Below are 18,862 nucleotides of genomic sequence, written 5' to 3'. Positions count from 1 at the left end.
TGGAAACATTATGCTTTGGGGCTGTTTTTTTGCAAAGGGACCAGGACAACTGATCCATGTAAAGGAAAGAAGGAATGGGGCCAGGAGTGGCCTAGACAGTCCAGATCTCAATCCCATACAAAATCTTTGTAAGGTGTTGAAAATCCGTATTGCCCAGCAACAGCCCCAAAACATGACTGCTCTAGAGATCTGCATGGAGGAATGGGCCAAACTACCAGCAACAGTGTGTGAAAAACTTGTGGAGACTTACAGAAAACATTTGACCTCTGTCATTGCCAGCAAAGGGTATATAACAGGGCATTGAGATTAACTTTTGTTATTGACCAAATACTTATTTTCCAACATCATTTGCAAATAAATTCTTCAAAAATCAGACAATGTGATTTTCTGGATTTTTTTTTCCATTTTGTCTCATAGTTGAAGTGCACCTATGATGAAAATTATAGGTCTCTCTCATCTTTTTAAGTGGGAGAACTTACACTATTGGTGGCTGACTAAATACTTTTTTGCCCCGCTGTGTGGGGGTGTGTGTGTGTGCGTGTATGTGTGTGTGTGTGTGTGTGTGACAGTAGCATACCTTGTGGTAATGGACTCTTGCTGCCATGTGTGGAGTTTGTTCTTGATGATTTTGAGGATTTACTTTTTGTAGGTCGCCTCCTCCTGCCTGACAGTGGCATTACAGGAGGCAGAACTGTGGCTGGAGGAACCTAAAGATTGATTAAAGTTATGCTTCAGAGAGCCAAATGTGATTATTTGAGAGTTATCCAAAAAAATAAAAATAAAAAATGGGACATACCTTTCCTAGTCGGGCAAAAAGACCTTCAATTTCCTTTTTCTGTTGGGTGTGGAGGGCCTGAATCTCCACCATGTGCCTGGTAAAACATAGATTATTAGGTATATTCAAAATGTTACTTTCTACATTGTAAACACTGAAGACTTCAAATATATGGAGCAAAATGTATGAAAAGACAAAAGTTAAATAGCTCTAAATACATTTAATATAATATTTCAAAGTAGCCATCCTTTGCTTTGTTCATAGCACTGCAAGCCCTTGGCCTTCTCCGAATTAGTTTCACGATGAAGTCTTCTGAAATGGTTTTCACTTCACAGATATGCCTTGTCAAGGTCAGGGAAGGCCAACAAGTTGCAAAGTAGTGATTAAAGCAAATGGTGTTTATTTTGCACAATATAAATATAGCTGAAACCAGAAGTTTGCACCCACTATATAAAAAGGTATATATACACCTTTTTTCTCACTGTCTGACAAGAAATCAGACTAAACTTTTCCTGTTTTAGGTTAATTATGATTACCAAATTTATTTCCATTTGCTAAATGCCAGAATAATGACAGATTAAAAAAAAAAAAAAAAATGTTTTAGACAATTTTTCACCACTTTCTTCAGTCAGATATTTACATATATTTCTGAGGCCAAAATTCCTGCCAAGTTTGTAGGCCGCCTTGCTCGCACATGCCTTTTCAGGTCTGCCCATACATTTTCAATAGCATTGAGATCAGGCCTTTGTGATGGCCACACCAAAACATCGACTTTGTTATTCTTAAGCCACTTTGTAACCACTTTGGCGGTATGCTTCAGATCATTGTGTATTTGAAACACCCATTTGCGCCCAAGCTTTAACTTCCTGGCTAATGTCTTGAGATGTTCCTTTAGTTTTTTCAGCTGTGAAAATGGCAAAAATCAAGTAGTAAACATGACCCGACATGCCTGTAACTGGCAAATTGTCACCTGTCACCAAAGACCCAAAGAAAAAATTATGAAAGACGACGCAGTAGGTCACGTCAGGACATGTAAAAAAAAAGATATTATAGCCCCGACCGAAACCCTGCAGAAAGTCGGCCAAATTGGACCAAACCTGGAATCGTTGAAATCACTCATCATAATCTCTTGACATCTCCTCCAACAGTTTTCATCAAAAACACTTCAAATTTGGCCCAAACCCACTAAACACATGTGCAATTAAAGATTATGAATTACATTTTGAATATGACTTTGAGTGTGGTCATCGTGAATTAAAAGAAAAAAAATTGCAATTGCAATCAACGTAAAAATACGAAAACGAAACTCACATCAAATAGAACATGTCAGGCCAAGAAAAAAATTATATTATGGCCCTGCCCTAAAACATACAGGAAGTTGGCCATATTGGATCAAACCTGGGAACGTCAAAAATCCACACCCTCGCAAACACATTTTTTTTCATCCCAGTTAACCAAAAGCTATGTAATTCTATGAGAAATGTCGGACGTTTCCATGGCAACATCTTCGTAAATAGAGGTATGTTCTATTTGGATTTTTTGTTCCCTATGGCAATATGGGTGTCCATGCCGAATTTCAAATGATTTTGACAAAGTAATTTTTTTGGTCCTATTCAAAAGTTCAAGGGGGCGCTGTGGAGCAATATAATGTCTGACCTAAATAAATTGTCTATCATTGCATTAAGAACAAGATTTGGAACAAAATGTATATCAATGCCGGGAAATAGGAAACTGCATGTCTGAGTGGCAATTTAAAACTTCAAAAAATTGTTTTTTTCTTTGCAGGCTGGCCACACCCACATTTCATGACTTTGAAAAATTCAAGAGAGTTGCCTGTAATTCCACAGAAGTCTAGTTCATTTTGAGCAATTTTCAAGTTCCTTGAATTAACATCTATGGCGTAAAAAATTCAAACGTGAGAGTTTGAAAAAATAACCCACATTGAGTCTATAGCAGGTCTATCACAATTATTATGATTATGAATTATTTTTAACCAATTTGATACCTGTTAACAGTAAAGAGGGGACTATATTGTCATTTGTTTAGCTAAAAATACAGAAAACCATGCATATAATGAGCATAAGGCAAAAATACACCAGCAGAAGTCCCTGAGATTATATAGTGACCTACACGTGAGTAGAGAATTGACAATGTTTAGCGCTGTTTTCACAATGTAAATCCATAACAACAAACCTAAAATTAAATGAAAAGAAGCTAACCGCTGTCATGGTAACCAGATACATTCCATGGTTGCTAATAGTTGCATATATAAGCCCTTACATTCCGATTTTCTGCCATTTTCTCTCTGCACTCAGAGAGAGAAGCTAAGCTAAGCTAACTAGCTAATAACATCAAGCTAATCGGCTAATTCTTCGTTTGTTTTTCAGCAGAACTTGAACTCAACTGGACTCAAATTCAACCTCTTCAGCTCTGAGCATGTCCCAGGTCAGATGACTTTACTTTTTTACTATAGTTTACCTACATTTAGACATTTATTTTATGTACAAAATATTAAATATATTCTGTTTAACGCTAGTAGTTATTAGCTAACTGTGAGAGTCAAATGTTGCTCCCTTGATGTCTGTGCAATTTGGTTAGAGTTGGCCACAAATTCTATTAACAAATTTCTTGGGTTATTCTTAATCTTATTAAGTAGTAAAGAGTATTTATACTAATATGTATTTGGGGAAACTACTACTGAAGAGCAGTGCAAGAAACACAAATATTCAGATCATTTCATATTGTCAACATAAAGCTTTTGTCACTTGACTGTTACTTCAAACTAAATATTGAGTAGGAGTAAAGAGACAGTTGTTCAAAAAGTAAAATGTAACTGAGTACTACACATCTCTGCTTATAGACTTCCTCACAGTGGGAAAAGTCATAGGTTCAGGGCTGGTGAGGCTTGTATTTATTCAACATAAGTGACATCATAATAATTGTGATAGGTCTGTTTTAGACTCAGTGTGGGTTATGGGTCAGGTGTCTCTATTTTTAACCGATTTGATACCTGTTAACGATAAAGAAGGAAATATATTGTCATTTGTTTAGCTAAAATGACAGAAAACCATGCATAAAATGAGCATAAGGCAAAAATACACCAGCAGAAATCCCTGCTATTATATAGTGACCCACACGTGAGTAGAGAATTGACAATGGTTAGCGCTCTTTTCACAGTATAAAACCATAACAAAAAAACCTAAAATTAAATCAAAACAAGCTCACCGCTGTCATGGTAACCAGACACATTCCATGGTTGCTAATAGTTGCATATATAAGCCCTTACATTCTGATTTTCTGCACATTTTCTCTCTGCACTCAGAGAGAGAAGCTAAGCTAAGCTAACTAGCTAATAACATCAAGCTAATTGGCTAATTCTTCGTTTGTTTTTCAGCAGAACTTGAACTCAACCGGGCTCAAATTCAACTACTTCAGCTCTGAGCATGTCCCAGGTCAGATAACTTTACTTTTTTACTATACTTTACCTACATTTAGACATTTAATTTATGCACAAAATATTAAATATATTCTGTTTAACACTAGTAGTTATTAGCTAACTGTGAGAGTCAAATGTTGCTCCCTTGATGTCCGTGCAAATTGGGTAGAGTTGGCCACAAATTGTACTAATAAGATTAAGAGTAACCCAAGAAATTTGTCAAGTAGCCAAGAGTATTTATATGAAGTATTTGGGGAAACTACTACTGAAGAGCGGTTAAAGAAACACAAATGTTCAGATCATTTCATATTGTCAAAATAAGGCTTTTTGTCACTTGTTTACTGTTACTTCAAACTAAATATTACTTAAGTAGGAGTAAAGATACAATTGTTCAAAAAGTAAAATGTAACTGAGTACTACACATCTGTGCTTATAGACTTCCTCACATAGACTTCCTCACAGTAACCAAAACTGTATACTTCCAGTACTGTTACTTCAAACTTTAGATTGGCTAATAGAAGTTTGTTTTTCAGGGGTTGTGGTCGTTGATGGATGTTTGGTCACAGGACGGACTGTTTACATCCCAGAGGAGCCGTTGGAGGAGCCTCTAATCCCACATGGATCTAGTCCATTTTGTCCAATTTGCAAGTTTCTTGAATAAAAATTCACAGTGTAAAAAATTCAAATGTGAGAGTTACAATTTTGAAAAAATTGGGTTCTGCTCACAATGGCCGACATCCTGTAGGGTTTAGGGTGGGGTCATAATAAATTTTTTTACTTGTCTTGACATGTGCTATGTTTGTACCAAATTTTATTTGTCTACGATGAAAAAGGTCTCTCATTGCCGTAATGTATTTTGATTTTTGAGGTGGCGCTATTGAGTCATTTTGAAACATACATTTTTTTGCACATGAAAATACACATTTTTTTGCCAATCTTAAATTTTAGGCCAAAGATGAATTCGTGTAGAGCATCTATTTTCAACAAAGTCCAGTACTCTGAACCCCACGTATTTCAATGACACATTATTTATGTTACCACGGTAACATGGTTGCAGATAGAGGTATGTTCTTTGTTCAGTTTGTCAAGCCAGATGTCCATGGCGAATTTCAAATGATTTTGACAAAGTAATTTTTTGGTCCTATTCAAAAGTTCAAGGGGGCGCTGTGGAGCAATAGAATGTCTGACCTATGTAAATTGTATATCAATGCATTCAGAACAAGATTTTAAACAAAACATATATTAATGCCGGGAAATAGAAAACTGCATGTCTGAGTTACACACAATTTAAAACTTAAAAAAAGTCTTTTTTTTTCTTTGCAGGCTGGCCACACCCACATTTTACTACTTTGAAAAATTCAAGAGAGTCGACTATATTCCCACATTGGTCTAGTTCATTTTGTCCAATTTGCAAGTTTCTTGAATGAAAATCCACAGTGTAAAAAATTCAAAGTGAGAGTTAAAATTTTGAAAAAATTGGTTTCCGCCCACAATGGCCGACTTCTTGTACGGTTTAGGGTGGGGTCACATGTTCTATGTTTGTACCAAATTTCATTTGTCTATGATGAAAAAGGTCTCTCATTGCCGTAATGTATTTTGTTTTTTGAGGCGGTGCTATTGAGTCATTTTGAAAGATTTTTTGCACATGAAAATACAAAATTTTTCACCAACCTTGAATTTTAGCCCACAGTGGGATTAGTGTAGAGGATCTATTTACTCTACAACAAAGTCCAGTACTCTGAACCCTATTAATTTCAATGACACATTTATTACATTACCACGGTAACATGGTTGCAGATAGAGGTATGTTCTCATTGGCTTTTTTGATCAGTATGTCAAGGAGGATGTATGTGTTTAGGGTGGGGCCATAAATATTTTTTATTTTTTATTTTTTTTTTCGGGCCTAAAAATGGAAACGCATTTTCTACCCATTATTTTTCTCCTAAACCATAACAGCTACAGTCATCTGACTTTCTCACATTGTTCCCCATCACAAATAAGGCCTCTGTGAATTTTTTGACAAGTCCAAGACAAATCGATTGTCTCCTATGGATTTTTGAAAATTAAATTTAAAGAAGGCAGTACAGAGCCATTTTGTCAGAGACTGCCTTGATTTGCATATCATTTTGTTCAGAAATATTGTTTATGCTCACAAATGAGCATAAACAATGTATTGGCTTTTTCCCAACAAAAAATGTGTGAAAGAGAAATATTTTTTGGAAATATTCAAACTTTTTGATTTTGTTGAAAAATCACCATGACCACATCCAAAGTCATATTCAAAATGTAATGGATAATCTTTAATTACACATTGGTTTAGTGGGTTTTCTCAAAATTTGAAGTGTTTGTGATGAAAACTGTGCATAGAGATGTCCTAAATGCGAGGGTGTGCACTTTTGTCATTCCCAGGTTTGATCCAATATGGCCAACTGCCTGTGCATTTTACAACTAGAATTTTGCTATTTTCCGAGCTCCGGACGCAGTTTTAATGAGTCCCTCGCCAGGGCGTTGTCCCAGGCTCGGGCCTAAATATAATGTAATAATTTTTTTTTTCTTCCTTCTTCTTCCTGTTCACGCCTAAATGATAAAAGTTAGAATGATGAGACTTTGTTACGAAGATTGTCCCTGTAAATTCTTTCACAAGTCCATGACAAATAAATGGGCCCTATTTTTTTTTATTTTTTTTTATGAAATTTGAAGGGGGTGCTACAAGTCCAATTTAAAAGAGAGAGACCTTATCTGTCATTACGTCCAGCTTTCTAGTTTTTGAAAAATATGCTTTTTTTTTTTTTTTTAATCACTAATCAACATGCCCAACATTTTATTTTAAATGTAATTGATATCTTGTTATTGCACATGGGTTTTGGGTCTTTTGGCCAAGTTTAAAGTGTTTTTGATGAAAACTCTTGGAGGAGAAGATTACGATGGGTTAGGCCAATTACAATAGGGCTCTGACACTAGTGTGAGTCGGATGAGCCGCTAACTGTCCCTCCTTGCACATTCATGTTTGGGCCCTAATAAAATGTTGGGCATGGTCATGGTGACTTTTCCACAAAATTTAAATTTTTGGAAAAAAATTTAATATTCTGTATTTGATAAATATTGTCAGATTTGAATGGATCCAATGAAGCACACGAGCATGTTTCTGAGCTAAACATAATGACATGCCAATTAGGGCTCTATATTTTAAGAAGGCTTTATAGAGCCCTCTTCAAATTTCATTAAAAACATAAAAATAAAAAGCCAATCTATTTGTCATGGACTTGTGAAATAATTTTTAGAGGCTCTTCATAATGGGGAACAATGTTGCAAAGTCCCATTATTCTAACTTCTATAATTTAGGTATAAAAAATAGAAAAAAAGTATTCCTGTCCACCAACTAAATTGCTCCAGAGAAAAAAATGCCCAAAAACTCTTAAAATTCGAGAAATTAGAGATCAACTCAAGTTTAAGTTACATAATGCCGCCAAGAATCTATATTGCAGGATGGCTCAATAGTGCCCCCTATAAAATTAAAATACATTACAAGAAAGTTGGGAGCGGAACCTATTTTTTTCATTGTGGGCAAATAAAATTGGGCAGGGACATAGAGCATCTCAAGACAAAAACTGCAGCCTCTTGAGGACATATCTGTCAGTGGCGTGCCCTTCCGTGGTCTGGCCAAGTTTGAAGTGTTTTTGATGAAAACTGTTGGAGAAGATCAATAGAATATGATGAGGGATTTTGTCAGTCTTGGGTTTACTTCAGTATGGCCGACTTCCTGCAGGGTTTAGGGTGGGGCCATAATATAATTTTATGTCCTGACATGCCCTATTTTTGATGCTAAGTTCAATTTGTCTACGATGACATTTTTCCGGGTTTCCTTTGATGCAAAGTAAATTGATTTTTGAGGAGGCACTACGGAGCTGTCTTTCAACATTTTTTTCTTGGGGTCTTCACTTAAAATTAGAGCTCACCAAACTCTAATTTTCAATATCTCTTATTTGTTACATTATTGTTTACTGCTTGTATTTTTGCAATTTTCCTCAAAAAAGTACAAATACAATATGGCTCTCATACGAGTGTGAGGCGGACGAGTCACTGACTCGCCCTCCTCGCATATTTGTGCTCAGGCCCTAAATAAACCATAGATAAAAGCAGGCCATTACTTTTCTCGGAGGCGGTTGACTTCACGTTGGAAATCTTCGTCCTCAAACTCCGAGTCATTGTCGCTGCTTAGATAGGAGTTGTTGAAGGAGTTATTGAAAGAGTTGTTGAGATTGGGCAGAGAGACCTTATAGGGGGACCCTTGACTGAGGATCTGGACTGGGCTAGTGGGTCCATTGGTGGCCTGCATGTAGGGGGACTGCAGTGGAGGGTGGTTCTTCACAGCTTCAGTGCTCTGAACTGGGGCACGGCTGACTGAAAAGCGGCCAATGCGAGCTTCTGTGCTGATGGTGACCTGGAAAATACATTATATAATTAGGAACAGTAGTATGATTATACCTATTTTATAATAAGTTCAAGAGCTGATCCTCCAGCATTTTTAACAGAATAGAAGAACAATATAGCATTTAAGAGTAGATTAATGTTTACATCCCTCATAAGTAATTTGACCACAAATCATGATTAAATAATACCATAAGAGGGTAATCATTTTATTTTTGTAACGCCCAAAATCACAACAACAGTTGTCTCGAAAGGTGTTCATGTTTTGGTTGATGGGGGAAACCGGAGTACCCGGAGGAAACCCATCCAGACACAGGGAGAAACATGCAAAACTCCACACAGAAAGGCTAGGGTGACCCGGGGATCGAACCAAACCTTCTTGCTGTGAAGCATGAGTGTTGCCACTCAGCCACCGTGCTGCCTACACACAAAAAAATCTACAATATCTACAATTTGAAAATCCACAATATGTAAGGGTGATATATGCTTCTATAATAATGAATGTATGTCAGTGTGACCCTTCATTAATCCAGTAGTGGTCCATTTAATTTCATACATTTTTATTTGAGCAATTTGTTACACAGTGTAACACAATGAAAAATCTTTTTTAAAATAAAATATTTAAAAAATAACACTCAAAGCAAGCAAAGTTTTATTAGAGCGTATCCCCTTTTACAAATAACATTATGGAAAACAGTGGTGTTACATCCAATACCACCCAGAAAAGAAAACATTCAATTCTCAAGTTTGGTTACAGCTAGTGGAAAAAATAATCAGAGGCAAAAACACTTCTCCATATGTATATTCTTTTGTAGTGCATTTATTATTTCCATGTGTCACCTATAACCAGGCCCATACTCACATGGTGTACGTGCACCTGTTTGTGAGTGAATGTGTGAATACACATTTTTTTCCACAGTAGAAAAGGTTTCAGAGAAAGTTATATGGACGTTTTTGAAATTGAGACATGCTTTCAGACAATGGCTTCCAGATGATAGCCAAAACATCCCTTGAAAGCATTTCTAGCCCTGCATATTTTTAATTAATATAAACATTATAACTTATTTAAAGTTTGATATTTGAGAAAAGGTATAATATGTATAGTACGTAACTGGTATCGCACCATAGATTTAAGACAAAATTTAAAATAACAGTACCTGAAAGCGGCCAATGGTGGTAGTCGGTTTGGGGGAAGGACACGGTGAGGGACAGGGGGAGGGACAGGGCGAGGTGAAGGGTGATGCTTGTCCAGATCCTCCTCCCAGAATCCTTTGGGGTGGTCCGTCCCAGGTATCTCCTGATTGGACAATGGAAGGTTTGAGCGGGGACAGAGTGGCCTTGCGCAGTGTGTTCTCAGGGCTGGAGAGATTTGAAGAAGAGGAGGAGGAGGAGGAGGGAGAGGTGGAGGAAGAGGACTCTATGCAAACTGGAGAAGGAACAGCAGGCTCAGATGCAAGAGAAACCTAAGAAACAGACACAAAGAGTCTGTAAAATGGTAAAATGTATTCAAATCTGCATTGTAAACATAAATTACATAGCTTGAAAGCATGAAAAATTACAGCAGTTCAAACTTGGATAGTTCAGTAAGGACAAGGACAACCTTGCAGTTGAAATGGCCAAAATTCAATATAAGCAGTTCTTTTTACATGTATGTATGTGTGTGTATATATATATATATATATATATATATATATATATATATATATATATATATATATATATATATACACACACATTATTATACATTATTAGGTTTAAATCAAATCAAATCAAACTTTATTTATAAAGCGCTTTTCATACAAAAAACATGTAACACAAAGTGCTTTACAAAGCATTAAAATCAGTCCCACCCACCAAACCCACTCAACCACCCCACAGCCAAACAACCCAATCCCAACACATCAATAAACACAACCAAACAACCCCCCACCCCAACGCACACTCCCACCCCCCACCCCAACACATGTTAAACATGTTTAGTCCTGCTTCTGAAGAGTGCAGACGCAAACCTTGCTTGGTCCAGCTGCTTTCTTCTTTACTTTGCTTTTTAATCATTTTACCTCTTCCAGTGCTGGGAGATTTGTTTAGTTATGATTTTCTTTTAAGTAAACTAAGACTTTTAAACCATTTTTTACATTTTTTAACAAAATTGTTGACAAGCCAGCGATATGTCCGTGGGAAGAAACAATGGGAATTCTTTCTGCGAACGCTGTCGTAACTATCAATAACAAATTAATGAGCTACAAGCACGGATATTTGTTCTAGAATCTGAAAAAGGACTTCATCAGACGCTCCCTGTGACTTTCAGTGGTAAGCAGCGTACAGTTACTTTCAGAGAAGAGAGTGAAAAAACTGCTACTTTCAACTTAAACCTGAGTAATACTGTGTCTTTTCCAAAACTTTGTTAAGACAAGAATGCCAAGCCAACGCAACAAGTGATAAAAGACAATGCTAATATAGTTACATCAGCCAAAATACATCTTACAAACAGATTTTTACCACTGTCACAGAGTGATGTTGATGTTAATATATAAACGGAAAATGGATTTTTGTCACAAAAGAGCAATGAAGTTGGCAAAAGAGCGGCGGCAGACAGGCGGTCTGTGTCAAATGTCAAGGTCAGAGATACGCTGTTCCTCGGAGACGGTGCTATCAGAGATGTGAGCAACAGAGGAATCCAAACTTGCTCGTATCCCAGTCATACTGTTTCTGAGATTACAAAGCTCCTTCCAAAAGTTTTGTCAACATACCAAGGAGCTAAACAGCTGATTGTGCACGTGGGTGCAGTTGACACCCCTCGTCTCTCACCCAAACTTTCCCCTGCTCCGCCTCCTCGGCCCTCATCTGGTCCCTCACCCAAACTCCCCCCTGCTCCACCTCCTCGGCCCTCATCTGGTCCCTCACCCAAACTCCCCCCTGCTCCGCCTCCTCGGCCCTCATCTGGTCCCTCACCCAAACTGTGCCTCCTCGGCCCTCACCTGGTCCCTCACCAAAACTCCCCCCTGCTTCACCTCCTCGGTCCTCACCTGGTCCCTCACACAAACTCCCCCCTGCTGCGCCCGCTCGGCCCTCAACTGGTCCCTCACCCAAACTCCCCGCTGCTCCACCTCCTCGGCCCTCACCTGGTCCCTCACCCAAACTCCCCCCTGCTCACCTTTCCCTGCCTTCCCCCAGAGCTAGGGCACACAGGGCCTCTGCTGTCTCAGGACATACAGTCATGATAAAAATAATATCATGTTGAGGCCCTGTCATAGAGCTATATCTACAGTTACACCATGTAGACAGAAGGACAATTGACAGGGCTGTCCAATCAGAGAAATTTAGTTCACATTCCCTGTAAGAAGATAACATCCAGACCTACTGAGACTAATTTGAAACTTGCTGTGCTCAATGTCAGATCTTTATGTAACAAGTCATTTTGAATTAATGATTTTATTTCTTCTTTTAATCTTGACTTATTGTTTTTAACCAAAACATGGCTTGACAAAATCACAGGTAATGCAATTCTAGCCGAATCAACTCCACCCAACTTCAAATTTGAATCTGAAACACGAGCAAACAGAAAGGGTGGAGGTGTGTGTATGTTTTTTAGAGATAATTTAGTTACTCACAGGTTGTCATTTGGGTTTTTTCATCTTTTGAGTATGTTTCCTTTAAAATGGAGCAAAAACAATCACCCTCCATAGTCTACTTAGATATACAAACATCCCCAGCACTGTGTAAGTTTTATTGATGATTTTACTGAGATGCTTTCAGTCGTATGCACAGACTGGTTAGTCATTACAAGTGATTTTAATGTACATGTGGATAATGAAGAAACGTTACAGAGCTCAGTTCTGTCTTTGAAACCTTTGGTGTGACTCAGCATGTCAGTGAGTCCACCCACAACAGAGGGCACACTCTGGACCTGCTCATCACAAAAGGAGTAAATATTTCAAATGTCAGTGTGGTGGCTGTTGCTCTGTCTGATCATCATCTGATCATCTTTGTCTTCTTTGGCCTGTCTGTTATTCCCAAACCAGCGGCTGGTCCTGCAGTTGTTCAAAGGAGACACATAAATGATAAAACAGGTGCACTGTTCATGGAAATTATGCACTTTGAAAATGCCTTATGTTCTAATGTCGATGATTTGTTGAACTCTGTAACTTTGAGTGTTTTGAATGTTCTGGACACCATTTCCCCGATGAAGGTTAAAATGGTTAAAGATAAGCAGAAAGCGCCATGGAGGAATGGTGACTCAGTCAGGGCACAGAAAAGGGAGTGCCGGAGGGTCGAGCAGGAATAATGCAAGTCAAAGCTCCAGGTTCATTATGAGATTTACAGAGAAAAGATGCACATGGACAACCACAGTTTATGTAGAACAAGGCAAAGGTATTTTTCTGACATTATTGGAAGTTGCAGTAACAACTCTCGTGTCCTGTTTGCAACAGTAAACAGATTAACAAACCCTCCAGCTCCGCTGTCATTAGAACTTATTTCCACATTTAAGTGCAATGAGTTTGCAATATTCTTTCATGACAAGATTCAGGGCATTAAAAATGCCATGAATTCCACGATGCAAATAACACCCCTGCAGCCACCTAGACACTTAGAGCTGACTCACTTTGCACCTGTAACTGACAAAACTGTCCAAGAAATTGTCACCAGTCTGAGTTCATCTACATACTGCCTTGATGTGTTACCCACTAAACTTCTACAGTCTGTGCTCAACAGTTTACTATCACCACTCACTTGCTTAGTTAATATGTCACTTCAGTCTGGAACATTCCCAAGAGCTTTGAAAAATGTGGTTATCAAGCCTCTCCTAAAGAAGAGCAGTCTTGATGCCACAATATTGAACAATTACCGACCAATCTCAAATCTGCCATTTTTAGTCCTCGAAAAAGTTGTTTACCAACAGCTTATTGACTTCCTCCAAATTAACAACTTCTTTGATGTTTTCCAGTCAGGTTTTAGACCCCATCACAGCACTGAGACTGCTCTTATCAAGGTGACAAATGACATCTGCCTGAACACTGATGCAGGCAAAGTCTCAGTCTTGATCCTGTTAGATCTGAGTGCTACCTTTGACACTGTTGATCATGGGTTCCTACAGAGACTAGAGGACTGGGTGGGCATCAGTGGTATGGCACTAAACTGGTTCAAGTCCTATCTAGAAAACAGGGAGTACTTTGTTGAAATTGGAAAATGTGTCTTGGATAAAATGTCCCTGAGCTGTGGGGTTCCCCAGGAGTCAGTCCTGGGACCCCTGTTGTTCAATCTCTACATGCTGCTGTAAGGCCAATTCATATGCAGCAAAAAGGTGTCCTACCACCACTATGCAGATGACACTCAGATCTATGTCTCACTGGCAGCAGGTGAATATGGACCAGTGGATTCACTCTGCCACTGCATTCAACAGATCAGTATGTGGATGCAAAACAACTTTCTTCAGCTAAACTCAGACAAGACTAAAGTCATAGTCTTTGGCCCACAGAAACATAGAGAAACAGTCAGCAGTCACCTCCAGTTTCTCTCTCTCTAAAACCTTCAAATCAGACTAGAAATCTAGGGGCAATAATGGACTCAGACTTGAACTTTAACAGCTACATCAAATCAATAACATCTGCAGATTTTTACCATCTAAAAAACATTGCAAATATCAAAGGTATACTGTCAAAGCCAGGTTTAGAGAGACTTATTCATGCATTTGTCTCCAATAGGTTAGACTTTAAAGCAGCTCTGCTTGTGTATAAGTCTCTCCATGGTCTAAGTCCAAATTACATCTCTGACATGTTGGTGCCATATGAACCATCTCGCACTCTAAGGACTTCAGGGACCGGCCTCCTGCTGGTGCCCAGAGTCAGGACTAAACATGGGGAAATCAGCATTTCAGTTTTATGCAGCTAAAACCTGGAACAGTCTTCCTGAAGATGTGAGACAGGCCTCTACTTTGACAATGTTTAAATCCAGGCTCAGAACAGTTCTGTTTAGCTGAGCATAAGACTGAAAGGTTTTTATTCTGCACTCTTCTGTTTCTTCTGTTTTAATGGTAATTATTATGATGATTATTCGTGATTATTTATGTTTTGATTTGTGTGATTTTAATGTCTTTCTTATTCTGTAAAGCACTTTGAATTACCTTGTGTACGAATTGTGCTATACAAATAAACTTGCCTTGCCATTATATGTTATACATTATATATACATTTTTGGCAGTTTTTGCTAATGTATGCATTGTGTCACCATGATAACTGCTCAACATTCCCCCACTGTAAGATTAACCCCTTAACATTTCGACGGCCAACCCTCGCCTTTACATTACAACCTTACAGCAATGTACGCATATTTCTGCGTCACCCACACAAGCAATCTACACATCAAAAGAAAGCTACGGCACTCATCTTTCTGAATATGTAAACAATTTACACCTGTAGTCACCACAATGCTGACAGGAAAGCCGTTTTTACAGAGATGTCAGAAATGTGGATTTGGACTTCACTTAACTTTGAGCGCTCTAGTTCTGTCAAACATCAACGTATTCACACAAAGTTGGTCTCATTCGTTCCGTACAGGTCCAGAGAATACAATCCAGTCAAGAAATTATGTCCACAAAAGAAGTTAGAGCCTCCATGTCCAATCTGCTGCAGGAAAGTGAAATCTGCTCCGTCACTTTTTTGCATTTCTTTTGTCGATTTCAAGCATAATAAACTTCTGACAGCACCAACTTTGTTCCTCAGTGCAAAACAAACTTGTTAGCTTGTGACTGACACCAACGTTGGCCAATAAGGTGGGGGTTGTGGGTTACTGGAGCCCCGGACAGTGAATAAGTGCTACAGATGACTGAAAGAGTACGCCCCACTCTAGAATCAAGCATTTACATTACACACGTTTAGTGATGTTTTCCCCTTAAAGCCAATGAGCAGCGGAACACGATGATGCATGACATGCAATGGTTTCCCGTAAACAGATGGAGTTTGCTGCACGCGTAAAACGAGGAGACTGGATGCAAATATCCGTGTGTAAAATTATCGTAATTGCGTAATTTTACGTACTGTTTTGCAGCAGTTTTGCTTTTTAAACATGACGAAACGGACAAAACAAAGGAAGTACGCGACCGAGGACACTGTGGATGTTTGTACAAGTTAAACTAGAGGCATCTTGGATGTGGAGCGGTTCATGGAACCAAGTGTCCATGTGATTGGATGCTGTTCCTGATCGGTAAGCGTGGTTTATTCTGCTGTTGACTTAATTGTGGGTCAAATATACCATGTGTAATCATTAGCATTAGCTAATGCCAATCTGCGCCCCCCACGACCACCACCACTCATTCACGCACACACCAGTTGGGCGAATGACAGAATACAATGACAGAACTAAGGATACAATGACAGAAGTTGGTCAGCAGGACTCGATCCTCCAACCTTCGGGTTGGGGGACCAAAGCTCTAACCACTGAGCCACTGTCGCATAATGACTGTCACACTGTACAATCATGTACAGTGTGTTTTTAGTTTCCAGTGTGTGTTTGTTTACATTTTGAAGTGTGTATGTGTTTGTTCACTGTTTGCAGTGTGTGATTTGTAAATATATATTTATTTTGACCCATACCAGTTGTTTTAACTATATTTTATATACAAATATACAGTTTAAATTGTGTTTTGATATGATATATAAATTTCCAGTAATAGAGCAGCTGGGTGTGCAGATACAGATTCCTCTCAGTGTGAGTTTTCAGTAGAGCCCTTGTTGATGTATGTGGGATGAAACATTCAAAAGTTATTGCAGTTTTTCCAAACATGCTCCAAATTCTCCATTTGGATAGGTTTGGAGAGGCCTGGACTTACTGATGATAAAATGAGTGTAAAACTCATTTTTATAGGGATTGACCTCAAATTTGAAATGTCAGTGATCAACAAGATTTTCAGTTCAAAATTTTTCGATGTAGTTCCTGATCTTGGTTTTTCTCTCCAACCTGGGGGTTAAACTTGATGAGTATTTGCAGTTTGATAAACATATTGACGGTGTAGTTAAAGCCAGTTTTTTTTCAGCTTCATCTCCTGGCAAAAGTCAAACCATTTCTTTGTCAAGCTGACATGGAAAAGGTCATGCATGCTTTTATTAGTTCCAGGATTGACTACTGTAATGCTCTTTATGTTGGAGTAAATCAATACACTCTCCAACGCTTGCAATTAGTTCAAAACGCTGCAGCCGGACTTCTGACAAATACTCGCAAACATAGTCACATTACCCCGGGTCTGTACTCCCTCCACTGGCTCCCAGTACGTTTTTGATTAAAACTTTTAATGTTTGTTTTTAAAGCTCTGCATGGTCTTGCACCTTTATATCTTTGCGAGCTGTTAATGGCTCATACACCAAACAGAGCTCGGCGGTCTGCCACCTGCTGGAGGTCCCCAGAACCAAAAGGAAACAGAAGGGTGACCATTTCTGTGGTTGGTCCCAGACTTTGGAACTCTTTGCCCCTGGAGTTACGCTCAGTCACTACTTTGTCTCTGTTTAAAGCCAAGCTAAAGACTCATTTGTTCACAATTGCCTTCAGCTAATGACTGTTTTTATTGTTTGTTGTTTTGTATATAGAGTTTTTGTTGTTAGGGTTAGGGTTGTTTTTACATTTTAATGCACTTGAAAAGCACTTTGGTTCAGTTGTTGCTGTTGTAAAGTGCTATACAAATAAAGTTTGATTGATTGATCAGTTGAGATATGGTGTATTTTTGTCCCCAGCTACCTACTGCAGCTTTCTACACCTTCATTTTAACAAATAAATTTAGGCGAGGATGAGAAAATCTTTTTTTTATGTGTGTTCCAAAGTGTATAAATGCTCAGCAGATAAACTTACAGTGATTCTGAAACCTGTGGGTAAAACTATAGGGTGTTACCTTTAAAAAGACCCCAAACTTGTGTATTTACTGAGGGTTCAATAATGGTGATCATTTTAATTTGGAGAGGTCAGAATAAAGGCAATTTTACCAAAATGAGGGGGTTAATGAATTTGTACATGGGCCCCAAATAAAGAAAGAATGAAAGAAATAGGCATACATGTAGAACTCCTTCAATGTGATTTCAATGCAAAGTATCAATGGTAGTTTACAATAGCCAAATTTAAAATAGGGATATACTTATATTTAGAACAGGGTTAAAAATCAATTTATAATATGTTTCATTTAACATTACCTTGAATCGTCCAAGTCTAATCTCTCCAGTGGGCACAGGAGCAGGAGATGGGGAGGGACAAGCTCGAAATTCATCTTCCAAAGAAAAGGGAACTACAAACACGATGAATGAAGATCTCAGAACAAACATGAACGAATATTTTAAAGGAAAAAAATTAAATAAATAAACATACTGGGCTGTTCAATTCCAGTGTTTGGTGGCAACTAGAGAAAAACAAAAATATGTCAGATCATGAATATTATTTAGCTTTAGTTCATTGAATGTCTTGGTCATAAGTGCTCACTTGTGCATGTGTGCTGATGGGTACCATCTCTGGGCTTAAGGCTCTTCTTAACTGGGCATCAAGGTCTTCCAAAGGCTGCTGTGACTGGGCAAGGGCAAGTAGACAATGTAAAAAATGTGGCAAAGGAGTATATATATATATATTTTTTTTTTTTACAAAATCAAAAGACATAGAAAATTAAAGACAGTGATGTCGAGGTCCGCCATTGATCTACCACTGACTTTCATTCATCCATTCATTATAGCAGTGACAAATATGGCCCATGCCTACAGCAATGGGTGCTTAGATAGGGCTCGATGCTAGGAGTGTGTTTGGGGACATTTGCGCTTCGCGCTGCTTTTGTCAACATTGTGTCAATGATGACGCTGACATGCTAGCAAGAATAAATATGCATATCACATGCTGACGGCATGGGTTGCTAGGATACAGGAGTCTGTGCAGGAAGTGTCGCGCCCGTCATTCGCCATGACGTTGGGGTCTGCCATTGACTTCCCATTAACTTCCATTCATTTTAGCAGTAATAAATATGGCCCATGCCTGCGGCAGGGGGGCTTGGATAGGGCTCAATGCCCTATCCTAATGCCAGTGTGTTTTATTTATTTATTTCAGGGACAATGCACATTAATAAACATTTGCATGTAAATATGCCAGAATTAGCCCGAGGGCTATTTTTCATCCGTAGTCCCGGGACAGGTGTAAAATGTCAACCTGTAGGAAATAAAATACAATAGAATAAAAACAAGGTTATTATTTACACTCTAAAATCATTC

The 18,862-nt window shown here is 38.4% G+C and overlaps 1 protein-coding gene across 3 annotated transcripts in view; it reads right to left on the bottom strand.

Annotated features, from left to right (window-relative positions):
* Positions 1–18,862, bottom strand: part of wnk1b (WNK lysine deficient protein kinase 1b) — a 172,235-nt gene that overhangs the window by 15,919 nt on the left and 137,454 nt on the right. For all 3 annotated transcript variants that reach the window (XM_055231800.1, XM_055231801.1, XM_055231802.1), the window contains exons 23-29: positions 18,093–18,176; positions 17,982–18,012; positions 17,810–17,901; positions 9,797–10,102; positions 8,360–8,652; positions 797–872; positions 578–707 (exon numbers count right to left, since the gene is read on the bottom strand). In XM_055231800.1, coding sequence (XP_055087775.1) covers positions 578–707; positions 797–872; positions 8,360–8,652; positions 9,797–10,102; positions 17,810–17,901; positions 17,982–18,012; positions 18,093–18,176 — 1,012 coding nt within the window. The remainder of the gene's footprint in view (positions 1–577; positions 708–796; positions 873–8,359; positions 8,653–9,796; positions 10,103–17,809; positions 17,902–17,981; positions 18,013–18,092; positions 18,177–18,862) is intronic.

Source organism: Periophthalmus magnuspinnatus, chromosome 23 (assembly GCF_009829125.3).
Source record: "Periophthalmus magnuspinnatus isolate fPerMag1 chromosome 23, fPerMag1.2.pri, whole genome shotgun sequence".
NCBI classification, from domain to species: domain Eukaryota; kingdom Metazoa; phylum Chordata; class Actinopteri; order Gobiiformes; family Gobiidae; genus Periophthalmus; species Periophthalmus magnuspinnatus.
The sequence above is the reverse complement of the archived record's forward strand: the minus strand, read 5'-3'. Positions and strand labels throughout refer to the sequence as shown.